Source organism: Camellia sinensis, chromosome 3, assembly GCF_055761805.1.
Source record: "Camellia sinensis isolate YWXY chromosome 3, ASM5576180v1, whole genome shotgun sequence".
Classification (NCBI taxonomy): Eukaryota; Viridiplantae; Streptophyta; class Magnoliopsida; order Ericales; family Theaceae; genus Camellia; species Camellia sinensis.
In genome coordinates this window covers 143,888,597-143,908,843 of record NC_138963.1, presented here as the reverse complement: position 1 = coordinate 143,908,843, position 20,247 = coordinate 143,888,597, and the positions used below count along the sequence as shown (strand labels likewise).

At 40.4% G+C, this 20,247-nt stretch overlaps 1 protein-coding gene across 1 annotated transcript; it reads left to right on the top strand.

Annotated features, from left to right (window-relative positions):
* The first annotated feature begins 5,095 nt into the window (after positions 1–5,095).
* LOC145821148 (uncharacterized) lies at positions 5,096–6,825 on the top strand. Its single transcript, XM_082917703.1, has 2 exons — positions 5,096–6,281; positions 6,604–6,825. Exons 1-2 carry the CDS (start codon positions 5,607–5,609, stop codon positions 6,742–6,744), a joined length of 816 nt encoding a protein of 271 aa, XP_082773829.1. The 5' UTR covers positions 5,096–5,606; the 3' UTR covers positions 6,745–6,825.
* Positions 6,826–20,247: the final 13,422 nt, after the last annotated feature.

The following is a 20,247-nucleotide window of genomic DNA, read 5'->3' as shown; positions in this document are numbered from 1 at the left end:
TTGTCTTTTTTATGACCTTCGTGCAGAATGAGAATGGATGGGTACGTTAGTAATATTTTTTGGCAGGCAGTGGCAGTCTTGCTTGTTTCATTGTCACATACAATTGATGAAACTTGTTTGTACGCCCGGAAAAGTATTATTCTCTGATCTGCCCACTGTCTGAGCACCCGAAGGTAATGGAGCATGGGCCAGGATTGACCCACCTCGATTCTCTGCAACCAAGTTTCTTAGTAGGAAATTGAAGCCCTCAACTTGATGGCTGGCCTTGCCAACAACTTAAGTGGCCGGAGACGATGGCTGAAAACCAATACCTTCTCCCCACCTGAGTCGGAGAACCCTAACAGATTAAGGAAGAAGTTTGCCTTCAGTCCTTGTCTAATATCCAACTTTTCTAAGATGTGGTCCATCCAGGCATCGTCAATGCCCTCTGTTTCTGTGGTTGACGTGTCTGTAGGTGAAATCTTTAGGAGGGATCTCAACTGTGCGTGCACATACAGTGTGCTCCCATCCCAGGTGATGTTCAACTGCTTAACGAAGTTGTTCAGTTCTTCAACTTCACGAACTGTCGTAAGGGTGAGGTGAAGAAATTCAGAGAAGTCAACAAGCCCAGGCAATTCACGAAGAAAATCTAATTTGTAGAAATGGACAACCTTGCCTGTCATTGCACGCAACTTTTGAATGACGGTTACCTTTCTCTTGAAGTTATCATCTTGCATATATATACAGCAGTTACATTTGAAGAGGAAGGTAGCTGTCATTCATGAGTTGCGGGCTGTTTGAACTTCATTGAGCGTAGAAATGAAATGCGTACTCTCATTTGTCTTTTTTATGACCTTCGTGCAGAATGAGAATGGATGGGTACGTTAGTAATATTTTTTGGCAGGCAGTGGCAGTCTTGCTTGTTTCATTGTCACATACAATTGATGAAACTTGTTTGTACGCCCGGAAAAGTATTCTTCTCTGATCTGCCCACTGTCTGAGCACCCGAAGGTAATGGATCATGGGCCAGGATGCAGCCACCTCGATTCTCTGCAACCAAGTTGCTCAGTAGGAAATTGAAGCCCTCAACTTGATGGCTGGCCTTGCCAACAACTTAAGCGGCCATCAAGTTGAGGGCTTCAATTTCCTACTGAGCAACTTGGTTGCAGAGAATCGAGGTGGCTGCATCCTGGCCCATACTCCATTACCTTCGGGTGCTCAGACAGTGGGCAGATCAGAGAAGAATACTTTTCCGGGCGTACAAACAAGTTTCATCAATTGTATGTGACAATGAAACAAGCAAGACTGCCACTGCCTGCCAAAAAATATTACTAACGTACCCATCCATTCTCATTCTACACGAAGGTCATAAAAAAGACAAATGAGAGTACGCATTTCATTTCTACGCTCAATGAAGTTCAAACAGCCCGCAACTCATGAATGACAGCTACCTTCCTCTTCAAATGTAACTGCTGTATATATATGCAAGATGATAACTCCAAGAGAAAGGTAACCGTCATTCAAAAGTTGCGTGCAATGGCAGACAAGGTTGTCCATTTCTACGAATGAGATTTTCTTCGTGAATTGCCTGGGCTTCTTGACTTTTATGAATTTCTTCACCTCACCCTTACGACAGTTCGTGAAGTTGAAGAACTGAACAACGTAGTTAAGAAGTTGAACATCACCTCGGATGGGAGCACAGTGTATGTGCACGCACAGTTGAGATCCCTCCTAAAGAGTTCACCTACAGACACGTCAACCACAGAAAAGTATTCTTCTCTGATCTGCCCACTGTCTGACCACCCAAAGGTAATGGAGCATGGGCCACGATGCAGCCACCTCGATTCTCTGCAACCAAGTTGCTCAGTAGGAAATTGAAGCCCTCAACTTCATGGATGGGGTTTCATCTGGTTTTTGTGCCTAGGATGAGCACCAATTTGTGTCACAGAAGAATCGTGTCCTGATTGTTTAACCCCGTCATGAAATAGTTCAGTTGCTTCTTTGTCATTTGTAGGCGGGCCTTCATAAAAGTATGTGCGTGTAGTCCTTCAGCCCTAAATGAAAAACACAATGTAGTCCTTCCTCTTGAATATTTGTGAAATTATGCATTTATCGCTTGTACACATAATTGTTTTAATTGTAAGCTGTGTGAACGAAATGCAAAATTTCCATGTGTGCCCTTTCTTTTGTCTGTTTCAAAATCTGTATATGTGTTGGGAATTTCTGCGTGTTGTTGTCTGTGTTTACGCAAAATTTTAAGGTTAACAGCCACATGTTGCAGCCGTTTGTTTGTGTTCCTGTAAATATTGATTGCAATACTTTGCAGGAGTTGTCATCATTGCATCTGATGGATATTGGTCACCTCGCACCAACAATGTTAGTTTTCTCCTTAAAGACTTGCTACCAGTTGGTTTCGTACATATGTTTGTAAACAAACGAAATCCATCACCAAGGAATACGCTGATTTTTTTCCAGATCAATTCTTACAGCAGCCCTTGTACTTTTGTGTTTGTGTTATTTGTTTTGCACAAATTTTGAATGGCCTCGCTTTGCACCATCAATTTTGAACTTTTGTTTCAATTACGTCCATTTGATTTCAACTCTTCACTGTTTTGTATCAGAAAATATGCATATACGTGGCAACTGTACTTTTTGTTGTAGTCAACTTATAACTTTACTGAACTTACATAATCTGAATCAATTGACATTACAATCTTTGTTTAAAAAATGACAAACGGCATTAGCAATTTGACCGAAAATGTCCACGAAATTTGAAATGGACTGTCACAATTTAGGTAGTTTAAAGTGCATCGATCGAAATTAGACGACGGACAAAATGTGTACACCACTCCTGTAATTTTCCCTTCAATCTAATTTGTATGATTTGCTCTTTCATAAGGGGAAGGAAAAGATTGAAGACAATTGCCGAACAACATATCCAAATGTCTGACACTATCGCTGGCTCTTGTCGAAAGCGGCCAGTTGCACCATTCATTTGTTACAGGTACTAGTTCTTTATTTTGACAATCTGGAATTACATATTTCGTACTGAAATTACGCGCCTCGTCGAAGTTCAGTTTGTGATGTTTCAAATTGGTTTTGTTCCGCATGTCTGAAAATGTTTAACTTGGTGTCGATTCAGTCCCGGATGTACGAAAGCTGTCTTATGCCGATTTCGGGGCCAGCGTGACATAAAAACTTGCATATATATATATATATATATGTATTCATATTTCACATTTAGTGATGATAAGCTTGACGATGCTTGCATGCAGCCAGCAACAATTCAAGGAAATGCAAGGGCCAGACAACACTCGACGAAAAATGGTGAGTGTTGAAATCTGTATTCTCTATAATACAGTATGATGGAAACACATCGCTGGGTTGCTATCCACACGTTGTATTGAATGGTCGTAGTGGGCTTGTGATTGTTTCGCGTTTGTAGGATTGTAGCATGTAATAATGTCACCTTCCTATTGTTTTTGTAAATTTCAATTCGTTGTAAAAGTCCAGCTACGTTTTGTCGCTGACTTTTTGCTGCAACTGTTATTTGTATTTGCAATCTTATTTAATTAGCAACAATGCACGCGGATTGCGTTTCGCATAAAGTTGTAGTTACAGTAATTTCGGACTCATAGTTGTTACTTGTCTTGTACGTCTGTCATTTTCTTGGTTAAAGACTAGAAAGGAGATTGGGGAAAGGTGGAAGGCACTCCCCTCTGATGAGAAAAAGAGGTTTGTCGAAATGGCTAAGGCGAGCACTGAGGAACACGCCAAAGTAGTACCATGTGCACCGAAGTCTGAAAAGGTCATTACGTACTTCATGTTTTCGTAAATGCATTTGGCTAGGTCCTGCTTTGCTGACATTGTTGGTTGTATTTTTGTATTAATTTAAGGGTAAAAAATGTGCAGGGTAAAAGGCAACTCTGCATATCATTGAAGTCAATTGTTGAGCTAGTTAACCGGTTCAACGAAGCACAAAAGCAGGCAGTCATTGACATTGGGTTTGCTGGCCTCCTGGGGATGAAGTGTACACGTATAGATCACGACTTGTGCGCATGGTTGGTACAGAACTTCGATCCTGACAGTAGTTCATTGAATGTTCATGGTTGTCAAGTCAGGCTCACGTGTAAGGCAGTTAATGTTTTATTGGGAATACGGTGTGAAGGCGATGACGTGCAGTTGGCTGGGTCATTGGAAGCATATCCCAATATCTACGATGAGGTTGGAGTTGTTAACGGAGTCATTCCTTTGAACAAGTTGAGACTTTATCTGACCGAGACTGCTGGTGCGGAGGACGAGTTTCGGCAGAAATTTGCGCTGTACGTGTTGGGGGCCATGTTGTGTCCTACCACAATGACCGGGTTGAAGCCATCGTTCATTCATGCCGTGAAGGACGTGAATCGTATGCGAGCTTGTAATTGGGCAAAGTTGACACTGCAATTCCTTCACAACGGTGTTCGCAAGTATAAAGGTCATCGCGGTGCAACTGGATGTGTTTTCCTGCTAATGGTATGCCAATACCTTGAATTTTTTTTCCATTCCACCCTTCATGTGTTTCATGCATTGTTCTGTCATGGTTCAACAAATTGGCCTTGATTGGGACATACAATGGTACCTGCTTTGTGAGTACGACAAACAGCACTCTTCCTGACCAAGTATGGTACTTGCAGAAATAAATTTTGTGTGAGTACCGTCATGAATTTAAGAACAAAGAGTACAGGGCAAAAAGTATGCTGAACCTCAATGGAGGAACCAATTAAAACTACGTTGCGAAGAGGGGAACATGTACATAATTTTTTTTTCTTGGTTTCATCAATAAAGTCCTTGGTGTGCTGTACAATTTTTTCCCCAAAAAACATTGCATGATATGTGCCTATAAAGTTGACAGCATCCTCAACAAAATCGGTATGCTATGTACGTTCCACTGCAAAATTGAGAATAATGAATGTCATTGTTACTGAATATAGTTCATTTCTGTGGGAAGAACAACTTAATTATGGTATGCCCCTTAATGTCCACAGCTGTTGTACCTTGATTGTGTTTGTCTGAGCTCGACTACGACGCGGTCCACACCTCGGCTTCATGATTGGGGTGATACCCAAATACAGGAGACGCTGCGACGTATCAGAAGGAAGCAAAATTTCCCAACAATTGCGGTAAGCACTCCTACCACTGTGCACATTTCACACCATCGACCCACTTGTCTTCAACATACAATGTCAGACTTCATTTATGCGTTTCTATGATTAGGTGGAGTTTGATTACAGTAACGCCGATGATGCTGACATGGATGCATGCCATGTCGAGAACCAACAAACAGGACAGTACAATGAAGTCCGTATGAGCAATTTGGAGTCCGACATTCGTGAACTGAAGGAAATGATGAAGCAAGTTCTCCACAACCAAACAGATTTAATGGAGATGTTGCGACATTTCGAAGGCAAGCAAGTTGTTCGCAATGACAAGGTAATCCATCCAAGCATTACGCAATTTTCACACAGTTGAGCCACATCATTTGAAGATGGTTTGTAAGACTAAGTTCACGAATGTGTATGTATAATTAGGTGGAAGGCAATGATGTGTGTATCATTAACCTCTCCTCCAATGTTGCTCAACTGAAGGACATGCTGAAGCAACTGCTTCAACGTTTCAGTTTGGGCTGCAACGAACCGTTCACTGAACAAACCAATTTACGTGAACTGAAGCAAATGCTACACCACCTCATCGAAGGTATATTCTCTACACCGCAACCGGCAGGCGTGGCCAAACAGGGTGTGGACCCTGCTGTTGGAGTCGAGGCGCATGAGGATGGCGTGGTCAAACCATCGGACAAAGTTAACCCAATGGAGTGTAATATTTCAGATGTACAAGGGGTGGATCACCAACAACATATTTTGAAGGGAACCTTGGCAAGGGACAAAAGTCATTTGCATGATGGGCACAAGCTGAACATCGAAGAAGGTGGCGACAACAACAAGAAGGGAGGCCTTCAGTCAGGGGAAACATATGAAACTGAAGATAAATACAGTCCTGACCTTCAGTCAGTGGGCGTGAAGAACGTGGCGTGCGATGTGCATACTTCTCCTACTAAGCTTGGCAAACCATTGGGAGCAACTGGAATCGTTAGAAGAAGTGCAAAGGGAAGACGAAAAGGAAAAGGAAAAGGAAAAATGTGCGGAAGTGGAGTTCAAGCCACTGAGGTCGGGGATATGCAATTGTGCATCGATAGCAAAACAAATAGTGGAGTTGACGACAGCAGTTCACCTGTGGATGTTGATGGTGTGGACAACGTGAACAAGGTACAAATACTGCCTTTAATGCCCCACAAGTTGTGAATACCCAATTCATGCCCACATCAATAATGTGAATCAGTAATTTTACAATCATCTGTGTTGTATTGTACTAGTTGTCAAAGAATTGCATGTTTGCAGTTATGACTGCTGCCATATGTTAGTACACATTTCTAACAAACTCCGCACCAAACATCACAAGTTGGGAAAACTCTGGGGCTCACAGTTTTTACATCATTTCACGTTTTTTTTTTATGACTGCAGACCTTGTAATATAAGCTTCAATATTTTTATGAAATGTGTACTGTTAGTTGGCTGTTTATTTTTGTAGGACTCGTTGACGATGTTGGACAGCGAAGGGTTGTTATCGGCGGAGGAACAAAAACTTCTTCACTATGTATTTGACGATAGCAAAAATGAAATGTATTGTTTCATTTACTACTTGCAAATTTTCAATGACAGTCCACTGTGAAATAACTATCGTTCTAAGGATCATTTATTGCTTGTAGGGACATTGTTGTTTCCATGAATCTTCATGGACGGGCATGTGAAGTTGGCACCCGGCATGACATGCGCACGCTCAAACCAGGGTCGTGGCTATCCGACACTGTAAGTGTTGGCTGCACAAATATGAATCTGCGTTTTTCAGTACCCCTAACTCAGAAACCTTTCTAATCAACTTGCCTTGTGTCTTGCATACAATGTTCCAGCCAATCAACTTGGTGGTGGTGCAATTGACTAATCGACAGAGGGATTTACACAATGACGGGAGGCACACTGATTGGTTCTTTCCCGTATATCTGTCGGTAAGTAAGTGTTTAAAGCTACGTTGTGTATTGTGTATGACATATTTTGACAAATGTTTCCGTCAATGACCTTTACGCATTACACATGCAGACTATGATTCTAAATAAAGATATGCAACCTCTGGACCATGAACATATCGTCACATCATTTTTCGGACATGACAGATACACTGGTGCGATTGATGCATGCCAGAGGGTAATATCAATGTTCATCCCGTTATATTAAAACGAAAATATGAAAGCCATTACATGTTTGCATGGCCTCTAAACAAGGTCTGCCGTTGTGTTTTCGTGTAGATTTACGTGCCTTTCAATTACAGAGGAGTGCATTGGTTGTGCGTTAAAATTGATATGGTGGACCGTGTAGCCTACCTATTCGACTCAGTCCCATCCAACCGACCGAACAAAAGGAAGCTAAATGCAGCTAAAATTTTGGTATGTCCTTCTGGTGCATTTCTGAACACTACAAAAACTTGAACATCCTTTACGTAAACCAACTTCAACCTTGTGGAACAGGTTGAAACTATGCACGACTTGCTGCAACTACACTTTGGAAATAATTATGTTACAGACGTGCGTACCTTCCACCGCTGCATGTTAGACGAGAGGCCAGTACAACAACTGGACGAGTAATCCACAATCCCTCCCTCACATTAATGTCTAAGCTGCATGACTGACTTAATGAACCTATTACGTATTGACGACAACTTTAATGTGAAATTATTTTTGTAGCACGTTTGACTGTGGGATGTTCGTCATCAAATTCATGCAGCAACCTGATTTAAGCCCCGGTCCACACAAGGTACATTCTACCGCTTAATTTCCATTTGTCAATCAAATCCTTCCTCGTACGTCCTCCAATTTTAACTGATTTGTCTTACGATTTTTGTGGACAAAGTTCGCTCCCTCTGTGCGTCATAAGTTGTTGGTTGACATTGTTATGGATGTCAATAATGCAAAGATCGCAGAATACCGGGACTGCCTTCATATGAGCAATGCCACAAGCTAGGCCAGTGATGGGAATGGCTGCCAGTACGCCACTAATTTGGGTGGCAATAGGACTTTAACTAATTTTTTATTCTTTGATTTCAATATGGATGTTAATTATGGGTCCCCAGTATTGTTTTTGCTGGACGATGTAAATATGGACCAACTGTAAACATGGATCAAACATGTCGATGTAAACATGGATCAAACATGTCGATGTGGCTGCTGACTTAGTACTGTTTTGTTTACGCATGTTTCTTGTTCGGATGAATGCTACTGTAACTGTATATAATTTACGGCTGCTTTTGTTACCGAAGTTAATTTATAATTTAATTACAAAAAAGGGAAAATTAATTTTCAAAAATGAAAGAAACCACATTATGAATGAAAACTCAATACTCTTCGTAGGTAAGTTATATATCAGCCCATTAGCACATATGACTCCAGCCAAACAAAAACTTGCATGGCTTACAGGGAAGGATAAAAAAAAAAAAAATCAAATCTACATATCTGCTGCATCATCAGCAGCGTCTTCTGAAGAGTTGTCCGTACTGTCTGACTGACTGTCCTCATCCATTGTCTTATCAGACTTCGCTTCGTCCGCCGCCAATTTGTCATCGGTCAGCCAATCAACGTTCTGCTTGATAGCGCCGACTTGCCGCTCCAAACTTGACAACCGTGTGTCCACTTCATTCAGCCTTTCGTAGATAGCTTGCAACTGCTGGAATACAGGAGCAACATGAGCTTCAACAATAGCTTCAATCTTGTTCGAATCGAACATTTTGTAGGAATATGTGTATGGTTTATTTTACTGACTACTTTTTTAAAGGAATGTACAGATTCATAATATTACACAACACTATGCTGTAAGTATTTGTAATATATGGTACATGACTTGTATGTTTGCAGAAGACCTCATGCATTGTGACATACATCGTATTAATTTCTCAAACTGGCCGAATTCATCTTGCAAAAATTCGTTCCTTCTTGCATGCACCAAGTCATCCGTTCAGTACCCCTGATCGTCCATTATTTGGCATTTCCAACACACATGCATTGTACCTTCCATCAGTACTATCCCACTGTCATTGATTTCCACACCCACAGTTCATCATACAGTCACATTCGTCATTTGTATTTGTGCCCCAACCCAATTACATGTCTACTCATCCATAAAGGTTAGCAAAATTGCTCTTATCAGATACATATGCCGTTCCAATTGCACCGAACCTTTAAATGCAATACCCGCAGTCATTAAGTTGCTTTTACGCAGTTTGGGTAGTTGTTGCCACCAAACAACAATAAGTGTGTTCACGTCTTTAAACCTACCACCAACGTATTAATGACTATGGGTTGAAGGTAATTTAACATTTACAACCAACCACAAAAAAGGTTGCAACCAGTGTTGTTTCCTTTGCATTTGGGTTTGTTTTTGCGTCCATATATTCTTCGTGAACCTGCGAAAACAAAGTTGGACTCAATCAAGAAGCTTCACACCTATGGATGCACACCACGGTAAACGTGGTCGTGGACAATCACTTGCAACGGCTGGCAGCTCCCGACCGAAGTCACCAGAATTGGATTATGCAGGTGGGTATATTGATTCCTTCGGTGATCGACGTTTCTTTGAAACAGGGTTCCCACTGTGGAGTTTTGAACCTCTATGGGATTACAACTGCACCCCAATACAAGATGCTTGCCTGGGGAAGTATTTTGGAATTCCAGTTTCACTGTTTGCCAAACGAGTTCAGTGTGAACGCCACTGTCGATGTGCTTTTCTGAAGGTCACAAAAGCCCGATCGGTTGAAATGCAGCGGCAATTCCCTCATGTCAGCGACTCCCAACTTAGGCATCGTTTGCAAAGTGAGGTTGATCAAATGACTCGTCGACTCATTAGGAACTCACAGATAGAGGACGCAAAGGCAGAGTCGAAGATACATGGATCGAACCCGGCATCTGCGATAAAGGCTATAATGGAGGATCCTGCACTGGTGTCGGACCCTGACCTTTCAGATTACTCAGACTCCGAAGTTGTTGATTTGAGCGAGGATTAGCAGACCTGGACATGTGTATGACATAGTAAGCGTAGTCTTGTGAGATGGCATCGTCGCGCGAAAATAAACGACTTAGAAACTAACAGACCGTCATACTCTGCTAACCATTGCAACGGTGCATGCATTAACGTCTTCATCAAAATGATTTGTTGAAGGTATTTTTTTGGGTCACCGTCCTCGACTAAAATCTGTCTTATGATTTTTGTTGGTACGATGACAAGGTAATTTTTTTGTAATGTCAATGACCGATATCAGAAACTATCATTAACCTACGTTTTGTTGATTACTTCATGTTTGTGAATCGTTCAATATGGACAACAAGGTTTAAGTGTCGGAATCATTGACTGGAATCACAAGCTGTAATTGCAAACAAAAATTGTGCACAACCAGCCAACGGTCTCATACACTCTTACCATCAATATGGGCACAAAATGTTTTGTTTTTTCAAAGACGACGGTTGTGTGGAAGCATACCCCATGGGGTCAACCTGTGCATTACCAATTTTTCTCCCATTGTGCATTGTTATGAACTAATCAGCTCCTCTTCAAACAAAAAAATATACAATAGACCATGCAGAAACAGAGTATTGATATTCATTAATGAAGAAGTCAGCACGATGGTGAAGAAATGTACCACGCATCCTACATCTGCTTTCAACTTGCTAACAGATAATAGTTGAGGCCACAGATAAGTGACAAACAGATACTAGTTGACAGATAACAGATTTGCCAAATCTGTTAATTACAAACAAACCTGCAACACATTACAGAAGTTGTTCATTACAACCCAGATAAGAGAACCTGCAACAGAAAACAGGCCACAGATAAGTGACAATGCACCGAAAAAATTCAGTCATCCACAAACCATCCACAAAATTCATCCACAGAGCATCCACAAAAATGAATCCACATACCATCCACAAAATTCGTCCACAGATCTGCCAAATAGCATCCACAAAGCTCTTACAATGACACCAATGTTTCCCAAAATTCATTACAGACTAACATTATAAGTCACATCATAATAACTTATAAAATTCATTCCGTACATTCATTCCATAATAAAATTCATTCCACAAAGCTATTAAGTAAGTTACATAAGTTACATCATAATAAAATTCATTCCATAAACATTACTTACATAATGAAGTACAATACAACAAAAACTGGTACAAACTTCCATTCAATTTCCCAAAATACAAACAAGTACGAAAGTTACATGATCAAGTACAAAATGATAGAAGGGCTGTGCTACATCCCCCGAATTTGGGGGCCCCCAATCCCCCGAAAAATCAGAACAAGGCAAAAAAAAAAAACATGCCCAAAACGACGTTGCTTTGGGCATTAGGGGGATTAGGGGGGGCATTTTTAGGGGGACAAATCATTTCTCAATGATAGAAAATAGGAAAATGATTTGTCCCCCTAAAAATGCCCCCCCTAATCCCCCTAATGCCCCAAACGACGTCGTTTTAGGCAATTTTTTTTTTTTTTTTTTTTACCCTTTTTTTTTTCCCTTGGTTTGAAATTTAGGGGGATTAGGGGGCCAAAAATTAGGGGCATGTAGCAAGGCCCTAGAAAAAATAATGAAATACACCATCGCTTTGATTATATTTTCTATCCTTTCAAGCCTTCGACCATGGTCATTTCCCAAGTCATGAAGCCTCGTCCTTACATCGTTGAAGTGTTCTACTGTTAAAGCATCACCAGCTCTAGTGTTGGAAGGGATTGTGGACATAACGCCTTCATCATCTTCAGCCACGAAGTTGAAGTAATTGCAATGGGGAGTGGGAGTGGTACTCTACAATGCATGACAATCAGTTAGTTGAATACGACAAATATTACTGTGACTACTAAAGGATTAAAATTTCCAATACATACTTACATATTTTGATGGGCAAACAAAGCACAAACGCCCTTCATTTCCATTCTTATTGTTCTGACAATACGTATGGCAGCGGTTCTTCCACAATTGCACAGCCTCGTTTGTAATCTTATGTTGCTAATGTTAGAAGAAGAAGCCATTTTTTAAATCCGCATACATGAGAAATTTGTAGTGGTCAGCTATGCTTCTGTTTGATGGGGTTAATAGCAGGTCTAGCTTAATTTGAGGGACAGAGTGTGTCTTTACTGAAAACATCTATTTGTTCAAACTGCCATGTTTAATAGCATTTGCACAGAGGTTACACAGACTAAACTGTTAATAGCATTTGAACAAACATCGCAGCTCAATGTACACACGTAGCATTTTGAAACTGAACAAATACAGCAGTTTCAAACATAGCATTTGTGATTAATTACACACATGTTACACACATAGCATTTTCAATCTGAACAAACATGGCAGTTTTACAAACATATCAGGTCAATGTCAAGTAAATTATCAATCACACATGTTAAACAACTATTATCAACAAATCATGCTGAAGTGAAATGATTAGGGGCAGATTGTTGGAGACTGTGATTCAGTAGTTATCAAACTGAAATAGTTATCAACAAATGACACATGTGATTTTCAACAAAGCACACTGAAATACTTATCAACAAATCAGTAATAGTTATGAACATTTAAGTTCAGTTTGATAATAGTTACCAATGTTGATAATAGTTAATTGAAGTCACGCAGCTAACACATTAGTTGATAGCAGTTCATTACAACAATTCATGCGTGATTGACAACAAATTCAGCAAAATCACATTATCAATCACACATTGAAAATTACACAACTATATGCATTCGTTCAACTAATTATCAATCTGCATAATCATACTATGTTCTGCAAAGATGTGATCCTTTCATTTTATGTTGGATCAGTTTCTGCGTATTCATACTACGTTCTGCAAAATTTATACTTTAACTCTAAAAGGTAAATGCATAAATGTTCGTCACAATATGTGCCGCATTTTTCAAGCATACCATTTATCTATCTGCATAACAGTAATTTTCAAATATGTTTTGTGAATCACAACCCTAACTTTTTTATTTCAGCGTTTGGAGGACGAACCTGGTTCATCTATGGCCTGAAAGCCCACGTTATCGTCAACAAATTCCTTCTCTACAGCCGATGGTGGTCGCGGTCGAGCTATGGTTCGCGAAGCAGAGAAAATGAGGGCTACAGCGGTGGGTTGGGTTTACGAGTGGGTGGCCGTCGGGAGTGGTCGCCGGTGAGGCTGGGTTCGGTGGAGGAGGAGTGATTCGGTGGAGGAGGAGTGAGTGTGACAGTGAGGGGGAGTGAGAATGAGATTGAGGTGTATACTCTGTATAACCTGTATAGCAGAGCGGGAAAACGGAAATTTATGTTTGGTTTGCATTTGGGAGACGAGTTTTAAAGAAAAAATTTTTTAAAAAATTGTTTGGTTTTAGTTTTTGTAAAAAAAATTTCAAAATCACTTTCTCTCACTTACATATCAATCAATCACTTTTTCTCTCTCCTCTCTCCTTTCCAATCACTTTTTCTCTCACACACATCTACTCAAATTCTCCCAAAATATCAAATCATTCCAAACTCCCAAAAAAACAACTCTCCCAAAATACACAACCATTGTTAACATAAATTTCAGAACATAAACCTTACACTTTTGATCATTTACCATGTGTATTATCAAGAAATCAAGACAAAATGACATACCTGAATCCATTGATGAACGGTTAAACGGAAGCGTGATTATCAATGAACTCTTTGTTATTGATTATGTTATTGCCTTCTAATCCTTTCCCCTTTGGTGCCTTATGTTTTTCCTTGAGAGGATTTATAAAATAAAATGGCAGTGTTCTTCTTTTTTCACCTTTTTCACTTGGGAAGGAATAGGGACCATAACATTTTAAAGGTTGTAATTGGTTTTCAAAACTGAAAGGTTGTGGAAGTTAAAAATGAATGAAAACCAACTTTAACCATTATTGGTTTTAATTTCTATTTATTGGTTTTCAAAACTGACCCACCAATGGTCACGTATACTAATACAGCTAAATGATATAGATCAATCATGGATGCGTAGCATGGAAATTACATGTGATGTGATCCATACATGCCTATTTCCAACTGGTCCTACTTAACTTTATTGAGATCAATACTTCACAATACGTAACAGAGCGTAATAAACAGAATATTTCATTTCTGCAGAAATTAATCAAATTACATAGATAAAACTCAAGGCTGACATAAAGCAGTAATATAAATACAAACTCTCACTAAACCAGAATGTTCTCAAATAGAACAACACCCATCTGAGCAGTGTGCTCATGAAAAACCTTGGGTGGTAGTCCCTTCGTAAGTGGATCCGCTATCTTGGAGTTTGTCCCAATGTGCTCTATGGAAATCTGTTCACTCTGCACTCTTTCTTTTACAACTAGGAACTTGATATCAATATGCTTTGATTTTGTCGAGCTCCTGTTGTTATTTAAAAGAACAAACCCAAAAAATTTTTAAACTCTCTCCCCAAATTTTTTTTCAAAAACAACTCTCCCAAAAACAAACCAAACAGTCTTCATTTTAATTTTTAGTCCATAAGCCCCTCCTTGTGCCCGTCCTTGCAGAGCCTTCGGGCCTACTTTTAGGCCCAATTTTGATAATCCAAACCGTTCATATTTTCTGATTTATTCAGTATATCATACCTGTAAAAAATCAAGTTGATTTATTCACTGTAACGCCCTAAAAATTTACCCATTATATATATATCAATGACATGCATTATTTAAAGAAAACACTTCAATAATTCATTATAATATTCATCAGAGTCTTACTAAACAAAAACATTACATGTAACATCAAATTTAATGCCCTAACGGCTTACATCTTTCCAAGCCAACACTTGGACACAAAAGTATGAGTTCTAACTCAAATGTAAATAAAGCCCTAGGCTTGAGTGTTTACATGTACTAACAATAAAATAAAACAAATAACTAGAAATAGTCTTCAAAGTCCAAGTCCTTCAAAGCTAAGTCCTTGGAGGTAGCTTATCACCTGAACCTGAAAATGATGTTCCCATAAAGGGTGAGCCACAGCCCAGTAGAAATATACTAAACCACATATAAGCAATGAATAAAGCAATAGCGTTCAACAGATGGTTAACCAAGATAATCAATTACTTCATTTTACAGTCTCCTGACACTATTGTCTAAGATACGTTTTACTTTCCAACTTTATCAACATGGCTCAGAACCTGGCCAAACTTACAACAGTGAATTATATATATCATATTCACATTCTTCCAATATCAACAAACAAATGAGACTCAAGCTCAAATCAAAACACTTCATACTTCCAGATTGATACACATTTTAGTGTTGTATCAATAAAACACTTCTATATAAATAAGCACACATAAAAGTGATGCTAATGGAGTCCATCCCCTATCTCCTCCCAAACAAAATCCGGTTTAGAGGTCCATCCCCTATCTTCCCCTAAACCGTGGAGTACATCCCCTATCTCCTCCCACACAAAACAATGTATGCAAATGCAATGCTCAATCGATACACGTATTTTCTGTATCAATGCAATAGTCAAAAATTAATGACTTAACCAATGTGATTAGTTTCAGTTATTCCTAATCCACATGCAATGTCTACAACAATCATGACTATCCTCCACTGATAGCCCAAAACAGTTATTTCTAGACTGGAAATAAATATATCAATATCAACAATTCAATAGGTGAGTGATTTAAATTATACAACTACTCCATTTAATCAATGAATTCCTCAATTTCATGAATTTAACAAAATTCCCCAATCTCCTAAAATTAATTATACAAATTAATTCATTATTACAACTAGGGTTTTTCCCAAAATTACCAAAGCATTTCCAACATATCAAAATACCAAAACTTAGAACAAAACTTATAAGATGGAGTAGGAAATCCCTACCCTTGAAGAAAAGAACTCGAATGGAGAAGATGACGAAAACCAAGGTGCTCCAAACCCACGATTGTTCAGATTAAACGGAAGCCCTTGACCCTCTCTATCTTTTTAACAAAGGACTTAGGGTAGAAATACACTCTAAGTAGATCAAACCTAAGAGAGAAGGTGTGTAGGGAGAGGGAGAAGACGGTTCTAGGGTTTTAAAATAAAAAAGGAGATGAAAAACGATCCAAAAAGTTGGATCACGGATTTTTATACCAGTCGCCTCGCTCGAGCGTGGAAACCCCCGCTCGAGCGCCACTCACAGACTCCCGCTCGAGCGGCCAAACTCCCGTTCGAGCGGCGAATGCACACTCGCAGAATTTTTTGCAGACAGGTCCCCGCTCGAGCTCCCAACTCCCTGCTCGAGCGTCATTCACGACTTCCCGCTCGAGCGTCTAATCCCCCACTCGAGTGGCCAACACTACACAGGACGTACTGGATGGGTGTATTCCTCGCTCGAGCGTCCAAACCCCCGCTCAAGCGGACAAGCCAAAATCTGGGCAACTAGACTGGGTTCCTAAGCTCAACCAACCTACTCCAAATCTTCCCAACACAACCCAAGACTGAAAATAAGGATTAAAGGGTGCAAACAACATACTCTCAACAATCAGCTCCACAGAACCTAAGTCTATATATAACAAGTAAAGAAAAGGGAAACCGGGATCGCTATATTCACTCTCTCTGCTTCCAAGTCCCTATGGAGCCTCCCTTTCTCCTCCCTGCCTTGGCGCGCTCGCCCTCCAATTCCCTCTAGAGATCGCCTACTCTGCTATCCACCTCGTCCTTCTGCCTGACCAGCTCCTCATTATTGCTCATAGCCTCTTCATGTCGCTCGACCGCGGCGGCACAGGCTCTTTGGGCCTCGTCGAACTTCTTCTGCTCGCCAGCAAGTTGGAACTCGAGCGACACAACCTGGCGGCGTGTGTCCTCCAGCTCCGCCTGAACCGTTTGCAGCTCAGTGTGGGCGCTCTCCCAACTTGCACTCTTCTCCTTCAACTTTGCAAGCTGGGCCTTGGCCTCATCTGCCTTGAGTAGGGCCCCTGCTAAGGTGGTTACCTCTATTTGAGCGAAGTATAACCCCCTTAGCAGCTCAGCCTCGTTGAATCTGGATGCCGAGCGCAAGGCTGCCTCTTCTACAATCCCTACAAGGCGATCTGCCCCTGCTCTGGCTGGGCCTTCTTCTCCATCCAGCCGCCCTGCGGTCCTACCGACTCCTCCTTCTTGAGGTAGAAGACCCCCTTGAGGCTGTCCCTCCCTTCTTGGCCCAGGGCCAACAGCCTCATCCTCCACTTGCCTTTCGGGGACGACCTTTGCGCCCCCTACGGCGATCGCCGCCACCACTGGCACCACCTCCATGACCTTTGAGGCAAGCATTTATTACGACAACACCTCTCTGTCGGAAGAGGACCCCCTTACCCTGAGCAAGGTAAGGTACAGCATAGGCTTTCGGCAAGGAGAGCAGGTCGGAAGGGACAACGAAATGATGAGAAAAGGATATAAGCAAATGTTGTAGACAAGAAAAAGGTTAAGTTCTCTATTTGGAATCCTCTCCCATATACTCTGCTTCTTTCCAACAACTTGCTCGTCGGAGAGTTCGCTGGGGGACTACTCCGTTCCCCGTTGAACTTGCCTGCAGGTTATCTGGTGGGCTTGATCATTTGGACATGGCCTGGAGGAGCTTAGACCTGTCTGATCCATACACTGGGACAAACAACATTAACACATAATCAGTGCAAATTTCCTGTCACAAACATCATATCCAAGTACAACAAAATCTATTACTTTGAAAACACAAAAAATTAAATTTAAAAAATATGAAAATACTAAAATAACATAAAAATAGCAACTTCCTAACCACCTTTTAGGGCTGGTTTGGCATGTTTACAAAAAGCCAAAAGTCAAAAAGTCAATATTTTTACTTTGATCACATTATTTTAAGTCACATCACCTCTCACACACATCATTTCAACCCCTAACCCAAACGAAACTCATATTTCACAAAAAGTGAAAAAATACATTTATTTATATTTAAAAAGTGAGGAAAAAAATTGGACTAAAAAGGTGCAATTTTTGTCTTTGTGGATGAAAAAAATGTGGATGTTTGGGTTAACTTTTTGACTTTTATAAAAAAATGTGTATTACAAAATTGTATAAATTAATGTGTAAGGCAAAATTAGAATTCGGAATTGTGTAGGCGTAATTTTTGACTTCCTGTGAATAGTAATAACTTTTTGACTTTTTGGTTTTTTTTCCCAACTTGCCAAACTTGGCCTTAATATGTAGTGTCACGTACGTTTCCGTTTCCCTCCCAAATTTGGAACAAAAACCAAAGTCGGCAGACAGCGCTTTTGAAATCCCACAGACGCAGTACTTTTCATGATGACACACATGCCGTAGCCTTTCTAATCTCACCAACTCATTTCCATTTCCCATACAAATTTCGGCTACTTTGCTGTCCCTCATTCTCTCTCCATTTCGGTTTTGCTGTCCACCTCCAGTAACACACTTTCTCTCTGTGTCTCCATTTCGACTACGCCAGGTCGCCGACGGTAACAGTCACCATTTTCTCGGGCATGTGTGAGTCTGTCTATTTTTTATTTCGGAGCACATTATTATTATGACCTACTGTGTTCCACTCGCACGACATTACCATTTATGAACTATGAAACTGTTCCTCCTTAGGTAATTGAAACCATACGTACGATTAGGTATACAAACTACACGGGTGACAAACTGATATTGCCATTGAGGAGTTCCAAACTGACAGACGGTCTTCGTTGAGCAGTGTAGTCGGGTTTTTATTTCTCTGCATGAAGGTAAGTTGCGTATGGGTGCTGTTGGGTTGAATGTCCGATGTGGCCCTGTTTCAAGTGTGCGCATTGGTTGTTGATTCGGGCTTCAAGTCGTAAATACTAGAAAACGAGTACAACATATGGCCAATTAATTTTCGTAAAACAGTGGCATGCCATATCTGCATAAATTAACGACAACATATCGTAGTTGAAAATAAACGAAAAGTACCACTCGTACAATGCACGTACGACTCAATGGTCCGTTGATTGTAAGTTGTTAACAGTCAATTTCGTTTTGTTACAATGTGGGAGTAACGTTCTTTCTGCATCCTTATGAATATTGCATGCAATTCTTTGCAGGAATTATCGTAATTGGATATGGGCGACATGTCAGACAATGCGAAGCAACTGTGAGTTTATGTCGTTCAGTATTTGATACATTTAGGTTTGCAAGGTTATGTTTCCTGTACCTACTAAATACCACGGTCTGTTCGTCTATGGCATATTGTGCCGTTATGTACTGCCTTCAGGAGGTTGTGCGATTTGAGTTTGACACATTTGCGATAGCCTCAAATTGCACCATGAATTTCGTGTAATGGATTAAAACTATGTCGATTTCTTACCAGAATATGTGCACATACGGCACATGTCGCGTATTCTGCGGAGAGCATTTGTGAAATCCATAATTCATTGAGTTATACTAAACCACTTTGGTTCATCATTTTCGGTGACAACGGAAAACGACATTACCAATTTCACGAAAATGGCACAACTTTTGAAATGGGAAGGCAAGATTGACTAACTTGAAAGTTAACCGACGAAGATGATAGGATGCACAAAACGTACATACCACCGATGTAATTTGGCCTTGAACAAAATTTCATTTACGCTGATATTTGTTACAGGCAAAGGAAAACATTGAAGGCAAGTGGCAAAGGTTCAGGAATGGAAAGGGTTGACATTACCGAGCCCCCTCGTCGAAAGCGGCCACTTGGGCCATTTATTTTTTACAGGTTCGATCCGTGTCCTTCAAAGCGGCTCGCAGTACGAATCCCTCTCGTCAGGAACATGTGACAGTATTTTTGCACAATTCTGCATTACATATTTTGAACTCATAGCTTGCGCCTGTGCAGATTTCAGTTTGTACTCACAAGAAATTAAGATTTTAGAGACCAAAAGTAAGGGCCAAAATAATTTGGACCATTTATAATTGTTGTTGCAGAAATGATGTGGTTATTATATTTTTAGCAACCAAAATTGGACATTACGGATGCATTATTATGTAGTTGGGACCAAATTTGTTTGTGTCACAAATTGTGTACGTATATGTATATATATCCATCCATATCTAACATATACTTGCGCCGAAATTGACAATGGTTGCAGCCAAGAACAATTCAAGGAAAGACGAGAAGCAGACAACCCCGGACCGAATATGGTT

What these genes read in the sequence shown, in the direction of transcription:
- LOC145821148 (XM_082917703.1), top strand. Translation starts at nt 5,607, where the DNA reads ATGCTGAAGCAACTGCTTCAACGTTTCAGTTTGGGCTGCAACGAACCG. An exon ending in GTGTGGACAACGTGAACAAG is followed by an intron (nt 6,282 to 6,603) that starts GTACAAATACTG and finishes TTATTTTTGTAG; the next exon opens with GACTCGTTGACGATGTTGGA.